General features: G+C 46.4%; 1 protein-coding gene across 7 annotated transcripts; it reads right to left on the bottom strand.

Moving 5' to 3' along the window:
• Positions 1 to 1,045: 1,045 nt before the first annotated feature.
• PPEF2 (protein phosphatase with EF-hand domain 2) lies at positions 1,046 to 24,713 on the bottom strand. Of its 7 annotated transcripts, XM_027799737.2 has the most exons (18): positions 22,469 to 24,713; positions 17,877 to 18,063; positions 16,132 to 16,161; positions 13,708 to 13,835; positions 13,095 to 13,152; positions 11,761 to 11,936; positions 10,619 to 10,733; positions 9,284 to 9,330; positions 8,691 to 8,857; positions 8,570 to 8,606; positions 8,339 to 8,488; positions 7,220 to 7,555; positions 5,605 to 5,790; positions 4,785 to 4,927; positions 4,163 to 4,269; positions 2,919 to 3,082; positions 2,263 to 2,350; positions 1,046 to 1,654 (listed from the first exon to the last, which is right to left on the bottom strand). In XM_027799737.2, exons 2-18 carry the CDS (start codon positions 17,935 to 17,937, stop codon positions 1,476 to 1,478), a joined length of 2,172 nt encoding a protein of 723 aa, XP_027655538.2. In that variant the 5' UTR covers positions 17,938 to 18,063; positions 22,469 to 24,713; the 3' UTR covers positions 1,046 to 1,475. The 7 variants fall into 7 exon arrangements, with proteins under 7 accessions (XP_027655538.2, XP_005435406.2, XP_027655540.2 ...); XM_005435349.4 differs by lacking the exon at positions 16,132 to 16,161; XM_027799739.2 differs by lacking the exons at positions 16,132 to 16,161; positions 17,877 to 18,063.
• Between the last annotated feature and the right edge of the window lie 95 nt (positions 24,714 to 24,808).

A 24,808-nucleotide genomic window follows, 5' to 3' on the forward strand; every position in this document is an offset into this window, starting at 1 on the left:
CACAAGGTCATGTCCCTTTGATCCTACCTGGTACCAAGTACTGCAGAGCTGGTAGGTGCTATGTGGAGAAACATTTCCCCACCCCCACCCCAAGTTGCCTTTTTTCCTCATTACAAAAGTCACTGAAAATGACTGGAAGAAAAATTTGCTGCAGTAGGAGGTTGTACAGCAGAAACAACTCAAACACAATAGAGGCAGAATCATTTTGTTCATTAGCCACAAAAAAAATAAAAATATTTCTGATCATAAAATTTGGAAGATAGAAAAATAGAAATGCAACCGCAGCATGCTGGAGCCTGTATTGTGCATTTGAGAGAGTAGTTTTGGAAGCATGATTCCTCCATTACAGTTGAAAAAAAGCATATGTGGAACTCTCATAAAGGGGGAAAAGGATCAATTTTTGGAAGCGTAGTGCCAAGTAATAAGGTATCTCAAATGTGCGATACAGTCTCTAGCAGAGGGGCTCTTCTGACAAATCAATTGAAGCTAGAATTTTTTTGAAGGGCTGGGGTAGCAGCCTCTGTGAAGTCCAGACTGGGTGTGGCGTGGAGCAACCTGGTGTAGCGGAAGGTGTCGCTGCCCGTGGCAGGGGTGTTGGGTCTTTAAAGTCCCTTCCAACCCACACCGTTGCATGAAGTGTTCTACCATAGCACCCCTGCTAGAGTCACTATGCTGCATGTTTGAGATAAATATGCCGGGGTTTTTCTTTGCCAACACTTCACACACACACACGCCACTTTTTAGCTTTGAAAATACCTTGAACGTGCAAGCAACAGGCACTCGAGCAGGGGGCTGCTTGCTCTACTACTCTGGTCTCTGTAGAACTGGTCTCTGTAGAAGAACTGGGCTCCATAGATTTCTTAAAAAAGCCCCCCGGCTGGTGACAGACTGATCGTTTGTTCGAGGTGTTGCTCCACTGCACTTGTGGAACAAACTTACTGCAGCAAAGGAACAACGGAGGGGGCAGCAGGTGTTATCGCTACCACGGCGCTGCTGTGAACAGAGTTGACAACGAGAGAAGGCATGAACAGCCCAGAGCCAGCAATCTAGAAAAAAAACTTTATTAAAATGAAAGCTGTGCTCTAGCAGTTGCTACCTTGTTAAAAAACTGCCTGCAGAGAATAACTACCTCCATTTTACTACACTTGAGTAGCCCTGTAACATTCCAGCGTGTGCACTGACAAGATAAGTTGCATCTTCTCTTCGAGCAGGAATTTCTACTTAAAACACAGCTCCTTTTTAAAAATGGTTAGAATTGAAGCGCAGCTTCTCTATTTTACCCGTTACCTTCCTCAAATGGATCACAGCAGCTGGCTACAGCGCTGACTGTTTTCAGCCAGTAAGTGCTACAGGTACCTGCCTTCCCTTTCCCTGCTTCACATCTGCAGGCAGGCTCTGCGGTTAGGTCGGAAGCCGTACCCCTGGCTTCACAGGCAGTGAAGGCATTGGATGTGGCAACAGGCAGCAGGTCCTCACTACTGTGACTGCTTGACAAGGCGGAAGGCTTCTAGGAACTCATTGAAGTCGATGTTTCCGTCCTTATTGAAATCAATACTGCGAACTAAGTCGTTGATGCCGTCATCCGTGAGTTCAATGTTCATGTGGGAGCTGAACAGCTTCCACGTTTGGTGGAATTCCTCAAATGAGATGAGACCTGCGAAGGAAGACACAGCCACCTCAGTGCGAGGTCACCACGGGCACTGCTGCATTCAGCACGCCAGGAGGGACCCCTGCTCAGGTTTGACCTCGTCCCACCCTTGCTGCCTGCATATCCTAAAGGCAGCGAAGGAATCCCTCATAATCTATGTTTCACGTGCTGCAACTAAATTTGCTAGCATGGAGAACACTGACTAAGATACAACTGAAAGCAGTAAAGAGACATAATACAATTTGGGAGAAGAAAAGAAGGCAAAGACTGTTGTATTTTTCTCTTTCCTGTAGTAATTTGGTGGCGATGACTGCTTGAAAGTGGGTTAACACTGAAGATCCTGAGTATGCTGCATTACTGTCATCACTATTTTTTTTCCACTGAGCTCCCCCAGAACAACTAATTACTGATTGTCTACCTGGACTGCACACAGGCCTTCAAATTCATCACGTTCGTGGAAACGTGCAATGACATTTCCAAAGCTCTTGAGGGAGGAGAAAGACCCAAGCCTTAAACTATTAAATGAACACTTTTATCGCTGACATGCTGACACATATGTACATAGTAGAATGGAATACAACGCCGTGACTGACACCCTCTGCACACCTGCTTACCTGAATGATCTCTGTCTATGATCCTGAATATGGTCTCCAAGTTGGATCTGTTTCGATAAATGACTTCCAGCAAGCTTGACTGGATGTGCTGAAAGACAACATGGTCACAGTCCCGCCCTTCTGACAACTCTCTGCTTTCCCTGAGCAGTTACTGCAGACCTTCCCAAAATAAAAAATGTTTGCTGCTCTCAAGAGTTTGCCAGCAATGCCCTTTGCATCACGCATGCTTTATGACACAGGACTGTGATGACTGGGCCCTCTGTGCAGCTCTGCATTACAGCACATCATTACAACACTGTCAATTCCAAACAGCTTTTCTGAGCTAACAGGGAAGGCAGTGACTTGGGCTGGTTTTAAACTATTGCAGAGTTGGTTTTGCTGGGTGTAGTTAAGAAACTGCGGCTCAGAATGGAATATAGTTTTCCTACTCAAAAGCTCGCATTCAAAAATACCTCCAGGTTTTGATTTCACGTGCATCATCTGTTTCTACAGTGGCCTGAATGCCTCTGGACTACTTGAATTCATGCAAGTTTTTCCATTGACTTCAGCAGGATTTTGGATTATACAGGATCCATCCACTCTCCTTTCGTACCATACTTGGTTCCACGTGCTGGGGTTCTGGCGAGCCGCTCTGATGGAAGGGGGTGAATCCTTACCTCTTGGCTCCGCTGCTCCATGGCCAGGTCATCCAGCCAGGACTTGTATTCCAGCATGCCGTCCACCGTGCTGCGCACCAGCTGCGGTCTCAGCATTCGCCAGGGCAATCCCAGGCGCAAGACTGACTCCACTGCCGTCGCCCAGTTGCTCAGCGTGATCCTTCCTGTAAGGAAAAGGGAGAGCCATGGAGACCTCCGAGAGATGGGCAGCTGAAAGCATGTGAAGGCAAGTAAAAAGCCTAGAGCAGTACGCACGGCCAGTCTGCTGTGCTGCTGACAGTACTTTGTACTGACTTGAGTACTTTGGTACAGGAAAAAACCCTACGTGGCCATAGCGACATCAGCCACTGCAGGCACAAGCGCACTTGCTGGTCCCCCCAGCCTCAGCGAGCTTTCCGTCACTGCCACGAATCAGGGCTGTGGGACTGCAAATAACAATGGGGAGACCCTTAACTTTGGATGTTTGATTATATCTTTGTGGCTTACAGCCAGGGTCACCCTGCAGATTGTGACCTACACGACTGCACTAGTACATCCTCAGTGACCCAGGAATGTAGAAAAGCCGCTAGTTTAGCAGCCGCTGTAGCAGCTGAATGGGACTTATGTGAACAATTTTGCCGCCAAGGAAGAAAGCAAGAAAGCAGTCCCACCCACAAGCAAGCAGTTCTGCCCACCACCGTGTCCCTTCTCTCCCCAAGCCCACAAATGGACAGATCTCAGCAATGCAGAGCACTCCTGCCAGCCAGAGCATTACCAACTCTCAGCTCCTTCCTTAAGGCTCTGACAGAGGCGGCTGCCACAGAGCACATCCCTCGCTTTCCTCTTCCCAGTGATTTTGGACTCCAGGGATGAAGGGGCCCTAGAGACCACGCAGCCTTTCCCAAGTGACACGTGACAGATGTGTTCCAGATTGTCCTTTCCAACTCTGCATTGACACTCCTGTTCCAAAGGGTTCTACTAGTACCAAGCCTAAATAGCTATACATTAGGCTAATCACCTCTTCCTTCTCCAACACCCCTTCACTATAACGCCACTCTGAGGCATTAGCAGGTTCCCAACAGGGACACTGAGTAACAGCAAAGGGGACCAACCAACGCTCTGGCAAGGTGTGACACAGCCCCCCTGTGTGACAGTCACTGACAGCTATCGGGGAGGAGTGTCCCAACCAGCCACACACTCAGCTTAGCCGCTCCCACCCTGTCCTACCAGGGCATTAACCTGAGTGTCCCGTGGATCAGATTTACCCGTATTGTCCTTATCGTAGGCCTTGAACGCGCTGATGAGGGCTGAGGTGTGAGCAAAGAGCTTTTCCCGCAAGGCTCGAAAGGCTGACTCCTCCACTCTGCTGATTCTGGAGGATGCAGAAAAGAGAGGAGCGTGTGAAGGACTTGCCACAAGTGCAAGAGAAGCTACACCTTCCCAGTCTTCTGGCCTGTCCACGAACTGCCCGGACCCGACAACTGCTCTGCACAGCTACGGCTGCGTCTCGGTGTTCGTGACAAGGCGCTGCACGCCTGGAGCACGGTTCCCCACAGCTGACGCAGCGAATCCCTGCATGAGTGCGAAGTAACAAAGCAGAAAGGAACCTTGGCAAGGGTCAAAAGTTAGAACTTGACACTGAAAAGAGAAGCTGGAAAATGAGCAGTCTGTAAAAGAGAGCCCCTTTCCAATCTTGTAAAGCTCACATCTCACCCCTTGAGCCTCCCTCAGTAATTTCTGCACACAGCTTGAATCCTCCTCCAGCCCTACTCTTTAGTAAAGCAACCTGTGAGAGTTCAGCTCCGCAGTCAAACTTTCTCAAAGCTCCCGTAGTTTTCCCTTCCAGAATTTTCCCTGGGTAAATACAGAGGAAGCGGAAAGCCTTGCCTTTGGGTCATGGTGAGAGTGTGGGCCGTCTTGTTGGCTTGGTATTGAACAAAATGGGGAACCAGGTCCGGTCCCAGCTTCACGTAGGCTCCTCTGTTGCTGCCAATCTCATAGTAGTTCGAGGCTGAAAATATGGTCAGCACCTAACCCCCAAAAAGAGAGGCATTACAGTCAGTAAATACACCCTGTATTAGATATACACGTATCAGTGAAAGCAACACAACCAATCCCATCTGGAGTCAACAGACTGTGAAAGCACCACGTTTTATGGGGAAAAGGAAGAGCAAGGTGGCGACTGGCCCAGCAGCCTTGCAGGCGGGAGTTTCTGGAGGGCAGCGCTGGTCTGACACGGATCTGGCCATACGCTGGGCTCCTGCGATTTCACTGTACTCGCCCGACAGATTTCTGCTCTCCGCTGCAGTGAGCGGAGTCAGAAGTGCTCCTGTTGAAGTCACCGAAGTGACTCTGAATCTTCTGAGAGCAAAATGTTGCTGCAGCAGCTTAGCAACACCCTCCTGTCCGCCACCTGCAGAAACAGCCGCATTAAGCAGGGGCGATGGCACAAATGGGTTCGGATCTTTCCTCAGCTCCCACGCGCCAGGACACGCTTTGCCTGCACAACAGCTGCCCCCAATGAGGTAGGTGGCTCCAGACTGTCCTGACTTAAGACCTCAGCCAGGAACACACTTAGTAACTCCCAACAAGGCTGTTCCACCGTTCTATGTGTACTTAACAAAGTCCTGTTGCTGAGCTGTACAAGCCACCAGAGAACCCCCACCCTGGCAGGAGGGGAACCCAGGCATCCTTCACCCTCACTGACCTTCCGGCTGTGACAGAACTCGTAGCCCTCTTGCTTGCACTCGTGGGAGCGGATGAGGAACTGCAAGTTGTGCTTCTCGAGGATCTTCTGTGTCACGTCAGGCCCGAAGTAGCAGCCGCCACCTCGCACTGTATTTGCTCTGCAGCCTTCCTGAGGCATGGGGTCGCTCCAGAGGATGTCTAAAACCTGAAAGGATTAGAAAAATTCACTGAATAAAGTGCACCCAGCAGACATTATCCCTCAAATTTTACTAAGCAAATACAGCTCTGTCTCTGACTCCCTCCCTGGACTGCTGCTATTACCATAGTGCAGGGAAGCAGAGATATCTCCTGCATCCCAGCTGAGCCACTGTGCTGCTCCACAGGACTGGCACAGACCTGGCCACCATAGGAGTGACAATATTGATGGCCTGGAGCTACAAGCACACCCAAAGCACCTGGGGGAAGAGGGGTGTCTGTAAAATCAGGCCTGATACGTGCTCTCCCTTTGCTGCCTCTAAGATCTCAGAGTCTTGCCTGTCCTCCTTCATCCCAAAATGCAGGTCCCAGGGCAAGAACACCCAGCAGATCCTGAGGCTGTGAGCAGGCTTAGCATTAAACTCCTTTGCTCTCTCACCAGGACATTCTGCAGCCTCCAGAAATGCAAGTAAGTGCTGATTCAGTAACCACTCTTTGGATTAGAGTTTAATCTCTTTAACCCTGACCTCGATATATAGCTTTATACCGATCTGGTGTGCCATGTGTAACGTGAAGTAAGTAACGATGGTTTCAGAGCGCCCAGAAAGGGCTTACAGACAGACTGCTCTAACAAACAGAAACCAAGTTGCCAGGCTCTGACCTGCCTCGCGGTGCAGCCCAGGTAAAACCACATATTCAGGCTGCTCCTTGTGCCCAAGGTTGCGACTCCGTCAGCAACAAAGGAGATGTGCTCGTTCCTTACAGACAGAGCTGGCTTCACGCACCCCATGTACGCAGCAAGCGATAGAACCGCTGGGCTCTACAACCAGTCTTGTCTGTTCTTTTCTCTCCCCTGCAGTGGATCACGGAAGCCTGTTGCCTCACTCAGTGCCTGAGCAGCAGTTTTATTTATACGACAGCAGATGAGGATTGTGCTAGGAGCAAATGCTGGGACGAAGCCTTGAGCACAGAGAGCCAAAAGCCCGGTGAAGAGGCTGGCTTGCAAGGGTAGGAGAAAGGCGCCAGCAGAGCAGCAGCTGGCACCAGTCTTGCACGCGGCCTATGTGACTCTCGTACACAGCTCTCCAGTCGCTCGGGAACCATGCCACAGGACGGCTGGATGCAGTGCGGGTATCCAACAGAACACCCCCGAGCAGCAGATCTCAGATGCGCACCGTGCAGCCCCTCCTGGCCGCTTACCGCTGAGCGACGAACACCAGCCCGCCTTGGCATACCAAGCAGCAGGTACGAACCAGCACAAACCCCAGCACCTTGCCCACTGGCACTTCAGCACTGAGTTGCTCTGTAACTCCGCTCTATAAAGCACAAAAGCCCCCCTGCAGACACTGACCCATGGATTTTGTACTGAGATTCCTCATCTCAGAGAACACCAGAGGCACCCCCAGCCCACCGCTCGGGGCCTTGCTGGGACTACTCGCCTGCTTCCAGTCCTCCTCGCGAGTCCTGCACGACCCGTCCAGATCCGTCAAAGAGACCATGCTGGAATAGGTGGGCTCCTCCTCCTCTGACTCGCTGATGTCCACCAGCCGGCGGCACCACTCGATTTGCTCCTGCACCGTCTGCCGGACCCACCGAGAGAACTCCTGCCTGTTGCTCATGCTGGGCGCGGGGGCTGGCCGGGGCTGCGGAAACAAGCTGGGGGCTGCCTCCTTCTCTGCTGGGTCGGCCTCTGTTTTGCTCTCCCTGTTTATTTCCTGTATTTCCACATTTCTATTCGAATCCTTTCTTTTCTTCCCTCTTAATACAGAAATGAACTGAAAGAGGTAAGAGAAGAGAGCTGATCGCACCACTTGGGGCTTGGAAAGCTACATCTCCAGCTCGAGCACCTTCCATTGGCAGGCTGCCAAGTGACCCCCGCCTCAATTCCCTTCGCTGCCATCAAATGCCGATTAATTGTGGGAGATTACTAACTAGTGCTATCCTCTCGGATGTGCTGTTCCAGGTTTACAGCTGAGGCCCCACATCCATCCTGACTACACATCTGTCTCTCTCCCCTTCATGGACTTTATGCTTCACAAAAGGCAGCGTACATGGATTTAATGTGCAATGGGAACCAGGTGGCAGAACAAGGGAAGGACTCGTGACTAAGCTTAGTGCTTGTCGTTCCATTTGGAGAAGGGAAGCAGCATTTCTCCACTAGAAGGTGAGGCAGAGACAAGTTAAATGACTTATCAAAATCCTTCTGGAAAAGTGGGGGGAAAACAGGGTAAGGAACTGTGGGACAAAGTCTCTTCATCACTGTGTTTTTACAGTCGGCACCGGCACATTGATTTACCTGTGCTGTTACCTACCACTTCCCTGGCTATGATCCTTACACCTTCCAGAAGCCAAGAATGCTTTCTCCCTTCACACCCCCTGCACACACACTATTAAAGCAAAGTGATCCGCTCCAAGTCTACCTAAACACAGCTTATCTAGGGAAGACCATCCTTTAGGTTTGTCTCATTATCAGCCAGGTTGACATGTAGGAAAATAAGCTCCTCACCACAAATCAGCAACACTGTTGTCTCTTGCAATATCTAGGAAATAAAACCTACTTTGTTCCTTTGAATTTTCTCAAGCACGTCCAGGTCGGTGGTGTCAGAGATGCCCCCGTGTATGATGAGGACTTTCTGATCAATCAGGGTGGCCAGGGGCAGCCAGCAGAAGACATTCTGAATCATCTTCAAGATTTTCTTCCCGTGCACCTAGGAGGACAGGAGAAAAGATGAAGCATCAAGCCTAAGTCCACCTCTTACGCAGTAAAGGAGACAGAAACATACACCTACCTTGTATTTCTGCATTACTTCCTTGGTGAACCCATAGCTAAAGGAAGAGGAGAAAGCAAGTTCAGTGGGACTTTGCAGCGACACACTTGACATCGCTATCGGCCCCACACAGAACCCGTACCGTAAGTTGACCATGTGGTCCTCATGGTTCCCGCGGTTGAGATGAACCTCGTTTGGATAGATCAAAAGGAAGGTAAAGAGGATGATGAGGATCTCAAGGGACTGTTTGCCTCTGTCTACGAAGTCCCCGTTGAACACGTAGGACTTGGAAGGGGAAGGAAGGCCATTCTGTAAAAGCAAGGAACAGGTGGGGGTTACAAGAGCCCTGCCCATGATGTCCACAAACCTCCCTTCCGCCAGCCACACGCTTGCTCACTCTTGTCCCAGGTTACCTTGTACAATAGATCCTGACTCTTATTTTTATCCTGTAGGCTCCCAGTGGCAAAGGCACTGAAAAGTGAAAGCTGGCAGTCAGGAAGGGTTGCCATTGGTATCAGCACTTAAAAAAAAATGTCCACTGGCACTTCCCAAACGTACACATATATCAGATATCAAAGTCAGGAATAAGCTGCTGCTTTGTGAAGCCGTTTTAAACTAACCAAACAGCTGGAGAATCACATGTAGGGGCCCAATTCTGCAAACAGTTCTCAGCATTATCCATGCGATACCTCTCACAACACCTGGACAGCCTCCCTCTCCAAATACAGTGCCTACCTTATAAAATATGAGGAACAAGTCATCCAGCTGGCCATGCAAGTCTCCTAACAGGCACAAAAAGAAAAGTCACGGTATGTTTAACTTAAGAAGACACCAAAAATAATTTCCTAGGAACTATCTCCTCTAGAAATTAATGACCACTGAAATACTTTGAGAAGTTCAAGGTACAGGTTTCCTTACATCGAGGCAGTGTGCCTGAAGGAAAAGGACATGATGTAAAGGCTTGAGCTGAAGCCTGGGAAGGACAGCAAAAAACCTACAACAGCTTCTGAAGACTCTGATTCAGAAGCTTTGTTCATTTATCTGTAACGATAACGCAACATGGCACAAGAAACTGCCTTCAATCATTACGTGGGAGAAAGCTGTGCATACAAAATACTAAACTAAATTCTCATCTCACATGATATTGGACAGAGAGGTTTGTTTTCCAGAAGCTGACTGCATGCAAAAGTCTGTGCTAAGTACCTCATTTCAGAAATATCTCAAAGTTTAAACGTTAATCCTAGAGTAGGAAAATACTGGTGAAAAGCTTTGTCTCTTTCAAATTTACTTGACAGGATGCAAAGACATATTAGCAATCTGGATCTGCAGGCATACACTGCTGCTAATGAAGGCTCAGCCAAAACAGCTTCAGGACTTTGTTGTTTGAATAATCCCAGGCCACAGGACAGAACAGAAAATTACTTGAGTTTTGAGGTCGACTGGGTGCAGTTTCTGTGGTTTGGTAAAACAACTCCAAGTTTGGGGCAACAGGACAGAGACAACTTGGAATCCAGTTGAGTAATGCTTTAAATCTTTGCTGTAATGTGTAACAAATCTAAGAGCCGCAGGCCATCATTAGCACCTTTCACCTTCCCGTAGACGAATGTACATCCTCTTCCATTCATACCTCCTCCTCTCCTTGCATTTGTATGATCACCATGCCAGCACCACTGCTACAGCAGGCTGTGCAAGCTGAATGTTACCATCCAGGGGCAGGGTTTGTAAATGACGTATCCCAAATAGACTACAGACAGACAAACCACCTTCCCTCAACACCCCCACCCATTCTAGATCAAGCAGAAATAGGGTCACGATGCAAGTGTGCTCCCTCCTCTCTCCAGGCTGGTCTTTGTAGCAGCTCACATACCGCATCCCAGCGTAACCCCGATATTTTAGGCAGCCCCACTCGCCTCTCAACACGACATGCATTTTGCTGACAGACTGCATTTGTGTTCTGCATTTGGTGCAGAGCAGGGCATCATGCAGATGCTACCATTTTGTATCTTTCCCACCCTTCCAGGTGGGTTTTCTGCCCCAGAGACCGCACGGTGCCCTCCCACCCAGACGTACCGCACACGGTGACCTCCTCACTGTAGCAGGTGGAGACGTGACTGATGTTTGGCAACTGCTTGAGATGCTTCCTGGTCTCATGCAGAAGGTTTAAGACATAGCGAGGATGGAGCTGCTACTAGGAGAAAGCGAAGGGATTAAAGCAGGAAATCAGTGACCTCGGAGCAGCAGCACAGCTTTGTCTGCAAAGGCCCCAAGGACCCACCACGGTAGCCGGGATGGCAGAAACTCTCGCTGGGATGACACTCGGTGCTGACCTACGGGCTTACAAACTAGATGAGGCAAATACTGGGAGACAGCAGGACAGAAGATATTCACCCAAAGCAGCCCAGCCTCAGCACTGGTAGGGCAGGCAGGAGAACCCAAAAGCCCTAGTACCCTGTGGACAAGGCGATATCTGCCAGGCAACACCACCTGCTAGAGCAGCAGAACTTCCAGCCCAGTATCACAGGTAAGAAGCTGCTCCTCTAGATCTTTATCTTTGGCTTTTCCACATTAAACCAGCCTGTGAGCAGCCACGTGTCCCGTAGGAATATGTTCGCTCAAAGCCAGGGAGTAGGTATTTAATGTTAGTCGAGACGATAGAGACCTCTGCTTTAGAAGTTTTTTTGTTTGGAGAAGGGATGTTTTGGCCTATTTTGCAGTTCAGCGCCTTGACTGAGGGATGGCAGCAGAATGCTGCAATGGTGCAAGGACTTGTCTTAGTGCTGCTGAATTTGTTCTGGGCTTTACATTTTAGATGAGTCAAAGTTGCATGGCACAAAACATACATTTAATCAGCTGCTTCCATCTAGACCATCCTCTAGTTTTTTAACAAATTGAGGAATTGCAACAAGAAAATGACAGAATGGTTCAACATGGACTGTTGTGTTGTTTTTTTTCTTTTAAAATGAAATTCTGGTTAATATCAATGCACACCTCCAAAAAGTTTTCCATTTTCTGAGAACTGCATTTTCAGAAGGGAAAAAAGTTCCTGTGGCAGGTAGAAATATCGTATCATTTCCATCCCCCTTTGCTTAAAACAGCCTGCCAGCTCGTTATACTCCAAGCAGCTTAGCTTGTTAGGAAGGCTAAAAGCAAATTATCTGTCCTACACGCCTGCCTAGAAAAGGGGAAAGCGTGGTTCCTTTTGGGATCCTTACTTGTTTCTGTTTGAAAGCTTCCAGCAAGGCAGTCGCCTGGTCAGGAAGGAGTGGGAAAGAAAGACGGGGTCCAGTGTAGGAGTCTGGCACTTCCATGGATTCATAGTCACAGTATTTTTCCAGCTCTGCCTCTTTGAAGCTTTCCCCGCTTATGAACATGCGACTGATAAAATCCCCTGGGTGGCAAATTGGTCGGTTTGGTTGTGTGTGGTTTTTTTTAAGAAAAGAAAGAGAAGAAAAAGTTAAGTTGGCTCAAAACACCACTCTTATAATTTGCTAAAGGCAAGGTGTGTTTGGTTAGGCTAGAGCCCATGAGCCACAGCAGTGGCGGAGGCTAGTTCCTGGTCTGACACCAGTACAGAATTTGCAGTGGGGACAAGGCTGCAGGGAGAAGTTTCCACGTGCTCTGTGTCCAGCAGTACTGGCAGCTATGCTCATCTCTGCAAAACTCTGGTAAAGCCAGATGGACACCAGTTGCCATGGCTAATTGAAATCTTATTTCCAATGACATGCAAAAGCAAATTGTATAATAAGGAACTATCTTCTAAGTCCCACTGTTTTTTCTAAGCTTGCACCAACATTCTCAGTGTTGCACAAAATTTGTATAAAACACGTCATATTTTATCGCTTTAGCACCTCAGAGCCTAACTCAAGGAACAGGACATCACTGTTCTGTTTTATACAGACACTGAAAAGAAATATTTTCCTCAGCAGAGCTTTGCTGTAAAATGCGTGGGGTGGGTGTGAGAAAAAAGGTGCCAGTTTGAAAGAAAGAAGCAAGCACTTCAGCAGGTTATGATCAGCAAAGCAAACAGTTAATTTTGACTTACTCCCATCAGATTTCAGAGCTAAGCGTATTAGCACGTTCCCAGCACTAACAAATAACTTACAATGCTCTCTGCAGGCTCAGGAAGGTACCGTATTGGTTCCTACAGCACTTCTCCCCGCCAATGCCCCAGTTTAAGTGAGAGACTAAATATAAAGCAGACACCCTAGAGCACAGTTCCCTGAAGATGGATTCTGTTGCTTCAGAAATGGACTGCAAAGCCCTGGTTACCAGGGATCACTGAAAAAAGGCACATTTCTAATACTGCTTGTAGAAAACATACTGAGCTTTATTCCCCCTTCCAGCTCCTAAGGAGCAGGAATTGCCTCACATCCCTCACACAGCTCGGACAGTCTCCAGACAATTCACTCCCTATCCAAATTCCCGATGCCAGACACTTTTGGCCCCCTTTGCCATCCTGAAGGGCCAGCATGGGGCAACGAAGCATACAGGGGGCAACCGTCTGAGCTGCTGGCGCCGTATCTATCAATGGCACATAGAAACTTACTCTCTTTACTGCTGCTTGGCGTGAAGTGGTCCACGAGGTAACTGAAGAAGTTGTGAAGCTGTGAGAAGAGAGAGAGCCCATCGTCATTCAGCCTGGAACGAAATTCTGCAGAGTGGCAACTTAACATGACCTTCTTTCTGGAAGTATTATCTATGCCCTTCTCGTGTTGTTTGGTACATACCACAAATCACAGCATACCAACTCCAGTTCTGAGTATCTTGTGATGAAGTCAAAGCAGCAGCTTTACCTTCAGCCATACAGAGAGAAGTACACCTACAAGCCCGCCCTCTCCCCGCCTGACAGCAAAGCAACCGTGTAAGAGAATATTAATCAAAGTTAAAGTATAACAAGCTAACTAGGCTTGCCTATTGTGTTTGGACTCAGGAAAAACAATGGTAAATGGTCCTTATGGCTTGCTTTCAAGACTCATTAGTAGGGTTTCATCAGACATAAGCAGGAAAACAACAGGCTAAAAAGGGGCAGGAAGCCCAGTCCTTGGCCCACTGAAGCACTTGTGGGGTTACCAGCCAGTAGCCAGAAACGACTGAGACTGTGGCACAAGAAACCACCCTGCTATGTATTTTCCTACATACTCTTTTCCTTGGTGCTTTACCTTGATCTGATCCTGCTCACAAGCGTACTCAATGGATTGAAAGATTCTCCAGGTGCAACGCCGGCGCATTTCCAGCCGAGCAACATGGCGCCGGTACCACCGTTGGATCAAGACAGCTGCCTTGAAAGCTAGGGGACAGAAACAGAACCAACGTGCTGAGCACCGGTGGCTGCAGCCGAGGGACCCGGCTACCGTTCCTTTCCTGACCCTGAAAACTGAAGAGGGACCTTTCTTGTTCAGGAGCTAATTTTTAGGAAAGGTGTTCTGATGCCTAAATACTGAGGATAACAAAACACCCACTCCTTTTCACCACATGACAAGAGGCTGATCTGACCCTGCTTGAGCAGAGACCACTGAAGCGCTTCTAAACATCACTGCTGGCTCCTCAGCACCAGCGTTACCGACAGCTTACTAGGGTGTAAATATCAAACACGTTCTTCAGAATTAATAGACAATTTCCTCCCTTTCTATCTACCTTGATCATTTTCATGCCTCTCTTACAGTCTAGGTACTGGGGCTTCAGGAGACCAGAGATTTGACTGAGGCCACACAAGGAGTTGGGGGAAAACAAGACACTGAGTCCCCTTTCAGAGCCTTAAAAATACAGGGTTTGCCTGCCTGCCTTTAAGCCAAATAATACCTCAGTTTCTGTGGTTCTGGACAAATTTCAGAAGGAATCTGTTCTAGCATAAGTGTTAACATACCATTACCCTGGAACAAAATAAAGACAAAATGAACACCCACAGTGAAGAGGGAGATAGATCTTTGGCCACTGAATGACACAGAAGGAATGAAATGCCAGGAATTTGCAGATGCCTGCTCGTGGTTCAATCCACAGCCAGCACTGGTACCACGCTCTTCCCTCCAAATGATGCCTATTTGCCCTGATCTTTAAAACATAACCATTCCTCTGCATTTCCCCAATTCCAGTGTTTTTCATTAAAAATGCATATTTATGGGGTGTGTGCATATTTAAAGCGAAGTACGTTGGTGCAGTTTCCCATTTCCTTTTCCAAGTTCTGCCATAGAACTCTAGGTACCTCTAGAGCAGGGGTCCTCAAACTATGGCCCGCGGGCTGGATACGGCCCCCCAGGGTCCTCAATCCGGCCCCTGGTATTTACAGACACCCCCTGACCCCCCCTCCCTGCCGGGGGTTGGGGGGGGAAACCAAGCAGCCGCAGATGGCTGCCTGCCGCTTCATCCGTGCACCGGCCCCCTGGTTAAAAAGTTTGAGGACCCCTGCTCTAGAACCTCTTCCATCCTCCTTAGCTGGTCTTGACCCCATTTGGACCACCTGGTTACTTTACAACACCTTGCCAACCAGCTCTGCTACTTGGCATCTCTCTTTTGATTACGCTCTGTGTTCCTTCCTGATCATTTCTGGAGCTCTACCCTAGAGACCTACATTTAAAATACTTTCTAACGATAGCTGGTATTCCCTTGGCATCTGGTTTGCAGGAGCGCACTGCCGCTTTCACCAAAGCAGGGAGAGTAATGGGGTGCAGTGGTGGTGGTGGTGGTGGTGGTGGAGGAGAAACTTTAGGAAAAAGAAGGAAATCCCCCACCCCTACCCCAAGAGCTGCTAAGTACTGGCAAGAGACAAAAAGGTCACATTAATTCAATTAGCTTGCAATAATTATAAAACGTAAACCATCCTCCATGCACTTCAGCAGGAAACACTGACCTTTATCTAAATAAGATATCCTGATGGCTTATGTATTGAAAATAATACTCCTTCTAAATTATGCTACTGTTACAGTGCTGGGAGCTGGAGAGCACAAAAAGGGAAGAGCTGCTGCTATTGTGCAGCTGGGAAACCGAGTCATGTTGAAGTCATGGGCAAGCAGGTAAGACCAGGCCAGCCTTAATTCAAGAATAACTTAGATATTCTTTGCCCGAGCCCCATATCTTGTTGAGCAAATGCTTACTGATCTGCTGAGCTATGCAAAACTAAAAAAGGCTGGCTTTTTTTTCAGCAGTTTGGTTCTCCTGACAGTATCTCTTCAAGCCTCCGTTATAAAAGACCCAACACCAGCTGCTTTACTCCCTGTACAGTAATTTGGCTGGCATGTAACCAGAATCACAGTCACAATCACTCTCCAAAATAAACAATTTTAGAATATCTTGCATTCCTCTAAGAGTGGATAAATGCCCATTTACTGTGGTATGTCAGATGCATTTCAAATGAATGCCAAGCAGAAATTCAGAGTTATGAATCCACATATACCAATGAAAACTAGATCCCGTAAAACAATAAAAATAAAGTCTATGAAAGACTTGTTATCAAGCGCGCAGTGAGCATATATACCACCATTCACAGCATTTTAAGCTCCAGATGGGTGAGGCATTGGATTTTTACACTACTTTTTACAGAGTCTGACCCTGCAACTGAAAAAGCCAGGTATTCTAATTGACCAGCTTACCTGGGTGAGTTTCATCTGGCAGTGTTTGTACTAGTTTAGAAAAAAATAATAAAAAAGGAAAAGAAAGAGATTTATCCACATTTTATGAGGATCCAAGCAGTAAACTGAATCATACATCATCATATAAGCTACTGAAAGCATGCCAAAGGCAGCACTCTAACCAAAATACGCCAGTTCAGCGTAGCTCATGCGTCAGCTTATGGAAAAGGAGCCTGCGCCCTCTCTTGGGTTCCCCATCCCCTTTTTCACTCAAGTGCAGGGCCAGTTCAATAGAGTTCTGCTGGCTACGTTTTCCATTGGGAACAGCCTCTGGGCCTTCTACAAGGGGGACAGGATGACACCTGGCATGTTACACTTGGGTGGAAAGTCCTAAGTGGCTCCACATCTGCAGATCACCAGATCTGAAGGATTTTGAGAATCAGATGCAAGAAATTCAGAGAGGTTTTACTGCCATGGGAAACTGTAGGTGAGGTATCAGATCTAATGCAGAATTTTAAATAAGTAACTAGTTTTATGGTACACTTTGTTTGTTATAGGCAAGCCATTATCATAAAATAGCCCTGAACTTAGAATCACAGACTCACAGAACGGTTTGGGCTGGAAGGGACCTTCAAGACCCTCCAGTTCCCACTCCCTGCCATGGGTAGGGACACCTTCCACCAGAGCAGGTGGCTCCAAGCCCTGTCCAGCCTGGCCTTGAGCACTGCCAGGGATGGGGCACCCTGTGGCAGCGCCCAGACTGCAGGGGCAACCTTGTGGCAGCACCTCGCCACCCTCACGGTAAAGAACGTCTTCGTTCCATTTAATCTAAATCCATGGTACTCTGGTGCTATAGACAACAGACATACCTAGCTTACTTAAATAAAAGGTGGAGTTTTTCAGCAAAGAAAAATCACAAACAAAAAAAGACTAAGTCACAACAGTATCCCTGCTTGCTTTATTTCTCCATGCCATCACTATTTTTCTTTTCAAAGCACTTGCAGGTTGCACCATACTGCTGTTATGCCAGTGCTGATGACTGAATGATTCAAACACCACAGTAATCTCTTTACTTTTTTACACTTCCTTATGTGTAAAGTCTCACTCATAAACTCCCTTTGTTCCACAGCAGACCTAAACACACCCCCAGAAAATGGATACTATCATACTGAGGGTTTCATAAATACAAGTCGTTGCATACATACAGAGAGCCATAAACAACAGATCATTAGCAAAGATTAAGAGCATTTCGCTGATGTAATTAGGAAAAAGCACACTTTTTGCTTTTCAGCTTTTCTTAGCCACACCATCTTACCTTCTTCAGAGCCAGATTTATTCTGGCTTTGCTAATGCTTCTGCTTTATCAGTCCTACGCCAGTAACAGTCTTTAAAAAAGGAGCCCTGCAGCAGCAGCAGGGTGATACCGTCTGTCTTGCTGTCAGCACATGGCGACACACACGTCAGCCAGCAACTGATTAATCCATTGGATGTTAGTTCAAAGAGAACTGCTATTTGCTGCTTCATTTCTGGTCAGGTTTTGCTTGATTTTAATCTAACCCTGGTCTAAACACCCGTTTTTTTCTCAAGCCTGTTGGTCTTCTGTCTGACAGCTGAGACTCCTTGTCACAGGATACTGCAAGACAAAACCTCGCCTCAATACTATCAAGAAAACCAGGTAACTCGGGAAAGAAACATATCCACTGCAGCCTCCCAGCAGCATGTGCAGGAGCAGACAGGAAAAGATTACCTTTCAAAGAATCACTCACCATTTTCAGACTTCTGCAGGGAGTACTTGTAGTTGACATTTACAGAACTACCAGATCCCATGTTCTACGACCGATGCTCCTAGGACATTGCAGGCTGATCCAGTATCATCAAAACCACGGAAGAGATGCAGGAAAGACCATCCGGTCACCAATCAAATCAGCTGCAATGTCCCACAGTGCCAAGAATCTATAATTAAAGATAGTAACACTTAAGACCAATGAGCAGATGACCAACTGTATCTTCCACTACCAGGTTTTTCCAGCTACTTTGATATCTTTTAGACAATCTGAGGTGAGGATTTCTGTCCCACTATTTCAAATTTCAAGTCAGCTACATAAATAGGAATCATTTCAGCACCTTTCCTAAAAAAAAAAAAAAAAAAAAAAAAAAAAAAGCAGAGATTGCATAGCCAGGTACTGTAACTGTACAGAAGATGTATAGATCGGGCATTTGTGTACCCTTACAGTGCTTCACATGCCTGATTTTGGGATCCCATTGCTTAGCAATATGGCAGTCTTTGACCAGAGCCTTCATTTCAGATGCTACAATAAAATAATCTTGAGCTCTGAGAGCAGACTGCACGTCCGAACCCTCGTGCTTTCTCCCCGCTCCTCATGCATAGCTGAAGCAACTGGACAAAGGTGCTAAAATACTGCACGTGACCGCTCATGGGAGGCAGTCATAGGCTGTATAGGAGGAAAAAAAAATTTAGTACTGATCAGGAACTATAAAAGTCATTAAGTTGCTTCATTAACAATTGGTATATGTAGACAAATCATCACGCATGTAGCCATCTGAAGGATAACTCATTATGAGAGATGAACACACAGATGGTATTTAAATCTATTTGCAGTACAACAGGTAGAGGGGAGGTAAGTCTAAAATAACAATTGGCTATCATAAGAAAATAATCAGCTTTGTTAAACACTGCTTTCCTCACCTCATGGATCTGCTGGAGTGTGGGAGCTTATTATTATACCACTAGTTGCTCCAATCCTGGCCAGTATAAAAGGCCAGGACAGCCAAACTTTTGTCACTTTACTACTGTGGAAAGCTCTGGTCAGAGCAAATGGATCCTGTTTTGAGATGAGGTCAAATTCAGAAATCTCTCACTTTGAGGACAACCAGAATGTCATCCACAGTCAGACATGTTTCTTCTGGGATGTAAACCCAGTCACATACTGCAGCTGAAGCGGTCCCAGGCTGTATCGCTTAAGAGTTACACGGATTTTTATTCTAACCCAGAACTGGGGGAGGAGAAAGCTGAGAGAGGGAGGGAAGATAATAAACACCTGTAAAACCGTTAAGCCCGGTGCTAGCAGGTGACCACAGCTCAAAGGACTTTGAAAGGTCACACAGGACAGCGTGACCACAGAGGCACTTCTCCCCAGCAGAGGGAAAAGCCCTTCTCCTTTACTCCCCGCCATCCCTTTGCCTCCTTCAATCTCTTTCCACCTAACCCACGTCTTTCTTCTCAAAACAGCCACAGAGCTGCACACACGCTAATTGAGGGAAGGTGTCCGGTGCTGGCTAAGGTGCGTACACGCAGGCTTTGCTCAGGAGGATGAGCCCTGCTACGCAACATTTCAGCATGGGGAGTTTCTAAGGCAGATGAAATGCCAAAACTCCCTACCTTGCCCAGGATGCTCAACAGCATGACGGCATCTTCACAATAACGAGTGATGCCACAGGAGGTTCCATAGCAATGCTCTCAACAAAATACCAATCACTCCGGTTTTATTCTAACAATGTTGTTTTATATCAGTGTCAAGAAACGGCCTGAAATCACTGCAGGATTACACCCAATTAAATCTGGTGTTTTATGGCCTTTGTGCTTAAATAATGCAGGTACTCTGACAACCTTTCAGACCATTAAATACTCAAATGGAAACTGCACACAAAAATCGGAATCCCTAGCACTTAAAGCACTTATTTGTAACCTCCTATACAAGGCAAATCCCATTTCAGGAAAAACTAATTTTCAAGCTCAGAATTTCTGAGTGTAGAACTGTAACTCCCATCCGACTATCCAAACAAAAATTTCTTTTCAAAGACACAGATCTGAAGATTTCAGCAAGTAGCAGCTAAGCAGAGAAGCAACAGCACGAAGGATTCGCTCTGTATCAGGATCTTGCTTTGGAAACAGCCACCCCCAAGCACCTCCCCTTACTGCGTGCTAGTATAACCCAGCAGGGCAGTCTGAAACAGCCCGACACGGATTCCTTTCAGATGAAATGACACCAGAAGACACACTCCAGCTCCTGATGGGAGCTCAGTCCACAGGACCCAATTCAAGCCAGTCCCAAGAGAAATCCCTGAAGGGCTGACCGCTGGAGCTCAATACAGCCTGGCGCACCTGGATGTATCTTCAGCGCCGCTCAGGAGCCTGGCAGCACCAGCTTGAGGCAGACGGGTGCTTCAGCTTTTTGGAAGAGTCGGGTGCCTTTTAAGATATCTGTAAAAAGTACTTTTTGCAGGAACTAGAAAACTTCCAGATCACTTTTTAAAAATGGAGAACAAATCTGAAGCAAACACTTAAGTACAGAGTTGGGTACTTTGCTGGTTTAGGATGTGTTCAGGGGTACTGCCTATCTGTTGTGATAAAATGGGACCTTGGATTTGAGATCGCCTTTGGAAACACAGAATAGAACTTTTCCTCTTTTCCCTCCAAAACAAACATTTGTTATTTGGATGGCCCTACTTTAAACATACATTTTGGCCATCCTTGCTGAGAGGAATGGTCTAGTATTAGGGTCCCAGAGAGCAAGCAGAGGCACCTACCTATTTACGTTACCGTGAACTGTCTTGTCAACAGATCTCTCCCAAGCAATTCCTGGACCTGTGAACTTTTTCACTTTGCTATTTTTCTGAGCGCCACAGCCTGAGCAAAGGAGCGCACAGCAGTAAACCAGGGACTCCAGATGGAATCAAACCTGTTTCAAGGGTGGGAAGAGCAAGGAGGAAAGAGAGGCAGTCCAGCTGCTCAGCACCTCTGATCCCTCCTCATCCACCCAACAGCAATGTGCACCGCTCCCCTTCCTAAAACCTTGTACCCAAGAAAAAGATGAACAGAGGCCCATAAAGACACAGCCTGGAAGACATGATGAAGTTGAACAGTGATGAAGCTGAACCTCAAACACAGGCTGCATTACACAACCAAGACAAAACAATGCATCTAGAAAACAGCCGGCTAAACTGCTCCTTTCTCACCGTGCTCTTGGCCACCATTCCCCTCCTGCAGAGATATTTACATTTTCTCTGGTGCAGCAAAAAACTCCTCTGAAAGAGACTTTCCTCACACCTGAGAAGCTGTAATACATTCATACGAGGCTCTCCCCTGGTACGTGCCACTGCATAGAGCATCTGCTAGCACACACACGCGCTCATCAAAGCGAGGCGATAAAACCTGCTGCATTCACTTACACCAGAGCAGAACTACCACCACAATAAAAGCATGGGCACAAGAGCTACACGTAGACACAGACAACTAACGGAACAAGAAAGTTCGGTGCCTCAGCAGAAGAACACAGACATAGAAAAGACGCACATTCCCTGTTCACCCGAGGTAGCGTTACTGAAGGCAGGAGAAACACAGAAAAGCCAGATTCCACATACACTTCCCAAGCCAACAGATAACATACTTGGTTTTGCAGCTTTTAAAACACAAGCTGCCGACTCGTTTAATAATACCATATAATAGACATAAAACTCATTAAAGGAAAACTTGCACAAATCCATTTGTGTCAACCACCCCAAAACAACAAAAGCCTAAGTAAATCTCCTGACTTACTGTAAGTATTACTTTAGCTCTGTCAAAACCAAAGCAGGTGACAGCATTTTGAATCAAACCCCACACACTGCGTCGCATCACTGAGCTTGTCCACATTATAGATCTGTGCAGTTTGGTGCTCCACGCCCACGAATCAAAGGCTTCCTGCACGGAATGCCAAAGTGAACACGAAGCTAACTCCGGAACAGCGGGGCTCCCAGGGAAGATGACACGCTTCGCATATCACCTGCACAGCCAAGCCCCCACTAACTTGACAATTTTATGGACATTTGAACAACTGAGGGAAGAGATGAGCAGAACATGGAAAGCACAATAGGATACAACAGACTCACCGAAAGTTTACTAAGGAAAATAACTGGAAGAGATGCCAGAAGGAAACAGAAATTTGAATTTCTGCTAAAAGAAAAAGAGCTGTTTAAAAGCTACAGATTAATTTAAAAAAAGAAAGAAAATTAAATACTTCTCCCAAGAATAAAAATGCTAGCTAGCACTAAGGGAACTGATGATCCTGCCTTGCTCTCCTAGAGCAAATACCTATGTATGACCCACGTGTACATTAGACTCGGCATGTCTTGCAGCTGGAAACAAGGTGGTGAAGCTTGTTTTATTTTACACATGCACTGACCTCTGCACCTGCACAGTTACTGCAGGGCCAAAAAGGGGAATTTCAGATAGAAAACTCGTCACTGCAGTTTTATACAGCTTAACGTACAAAAAGGATATTTCACCTCAAATTATGGGTGCCAAGTAACTAGTTCTGAACACAAAACATCATTACAGAGAAATAAAAAAGCAACTTACCTTGCCACTGATTTCTAACTCATGGACTTATTAAGGTAGACACAACAGAAGGTCTCCACTTTAACAATATTTTTTTTCTGTTCAGTACCCAAACTGATCCCTGAAGTGATTTGCTTGATGACTGATTCAGAAACCCCTCTTCAAAATCTAAATCATCAAGTAAGCTGTTCCCTTGGGCACGCAGCAGAAAGTGCCGTGGTCTTTCAGCACCCACAGTACAGAATGTGTGCGCTGTTCTGCAACAAGCACAGACTCTTCGATTTATTTACTGCAGTTGTTTTGAGCAGCCTTAAGAATCCTCTCCCATGTGACACTTAAGAAAGGCTACAGATCTGAAATGGATTAGGATTACTGAAAAGGATTATGAATGAGAAATACGGCATGTTGGCCTCTCTCATCTTAAGTCAGCTCTTACACACTTTCAAGTTGCCTTCTGCCAAATGCAAAACTCCTGCAGGCAAAAGAACTAAAAGGTTTCACCTGCTCCCTATGTTGAGCTGAAAAATCTTCTGGGCTTTGTAGCTAGGGAATCTGTACTACAGAAATGAAAGGGTGGAAGAAGCAAGGATAATGTATTTAACTTAGAATTGTTAAGTAATTAAATAGAACTAAGTCATGAATCTGACTGGCTTGAGAAAGCAGAAAAGCTGGTTTACTTCCCAGACTCCAAAAAGCGAATGCACAAAGCAGATGAAATCTCAAACAGAAGGACAATCAGCAAACAATTCACGCAAGGAGAAATGATCCTCCTTCTTTTAAAAACAAACAGGACACCACAAACCACCCAAATCCTCCAAAACCAATGAGCTCTACGTTTTCACATTTCCAGCACTGTTAAGACAGTTTTATTTAAGGCATTAACAATCCTGTCTCTCTGCATTTCTATCAAATTTCAACTCTTACACAAAAGCAGCTCAACACGTTTCACGGGTTAAATCATCTAGTGTGTAAGATGTGTCATTTGCCATTTTCTTAGTGTTTATATTTTTAGCTTGTCATTAAACGAAGACCAGAAAGATAGGTGTCCTTTTGGTTAGCAAAAAATCTATTCAAGTTGGCATAAAGGCTTTATTTTGCTGGCAATCAGGAAGTCTGAACTTTTATAAATGGATGAAGTGCAAGGCTTTCTTTAAGAAAATAATTTAAAAGAAAAAAGCAAAAGAAAATCATATTAAGACTTCTTGAAATCTAGTTTCCTTTCTTGTTTAAATCTCAAAACCCCCACGTTTCCATGATCCGTTCTGTGGCTGGGCCTGAGCAAGTTCCGAACAGCTGATGAGACATAAACACAACAGGAGCAGGCAATTGTTTCCTGAATATTCATGGATACTAAATACTTATACACTCCAGGTCTGTTTGTACACATTGAAACAACTACATTTGATTAGATTTACATACCACTGAGAATCTGGGCACAAGGCTGCCAGAAGATAATCAGCCTAACGGTGCTGAGGTCAAGAAGACAAGTCACACCTGTAGGGAACCTTTTGTCTTTAGGTGTGGGCGGCTGTTACATAAAGAAAACCTGCTGGTATCTTGAGTCAGTGCTTCCTCTGTGAATTAAAGCAACACCGTTCTGAAATCTCAGAGATATTGTCACTGCTATTTCCATCTTCCTCCAGGAACTCTTTTTTCAAATTTATTGCTCTGGCATATGACTGCTAACATCATTGTACAAACTGGGTCAAGGCAAAGCTTGCAGCGCATTTATCCAGGCAGAAGTAGAGGATGCAAGTTAAGTAGGTTATGCCAGAGCCAAACTCAGCACAAGGAGATAAAGGGCCCACATCTCCAGAAAGCTCTCTCAGGAACAGTTTGCATAACTGGTGCACAAATACCACAGGTGACATTGCATGTATCTAGAAACAGTGCTCTGACCCAACACTCTGAGCACACCTTCTTCTCTCTGGTAAAATTCTCACTGGCATTAGCAGGAATTTTGTCCAGTCCATGAATGGGACCTCTAAGCTTTACATGAAAGTATCCACTGGTTTTGACTCATCACATCCTTCAGTATTGCTGGGGTGCTCCCAAGAAGCGCCTGAATTCAATATGCAGTCACGGCACAACCTGACAAACAAAAAACCCTGACATCTCTGTACCACAGAAATTAGGTGTGAACTTTCTGTTGAAGGCAACTTTCAACTACAGAAAAGGAAAACCTTTTCCAACCTCACTGCTATCCCATCACAAGCTTCTGTCATCTACTGGGGGGGGGAAAGACTGTTTTAAAAAGACTCCTCAAACGGGTCCTGGTTTCTGATGAATAAAATCACGACCTTCTAGAGGTATGCATGCAGCTGACTGCTGCGTCTGACCCTGCTAGGCTCATGATCACAA

This window comes from Falco cherrug, chromosome 1, assembly GCF_023634085.1.
Source record: "Falco cherrug isolate bFalChe1 chromosome 1, bFalChe1.pri, whole genome shotgun sequence".
Classification (NCBI taxonomy): domain Eukaryota; kingdom Metazoa; phylum Chordata; class Aves; order Falconiformes; family Falconidae; genus Falco; species Falco cherrug.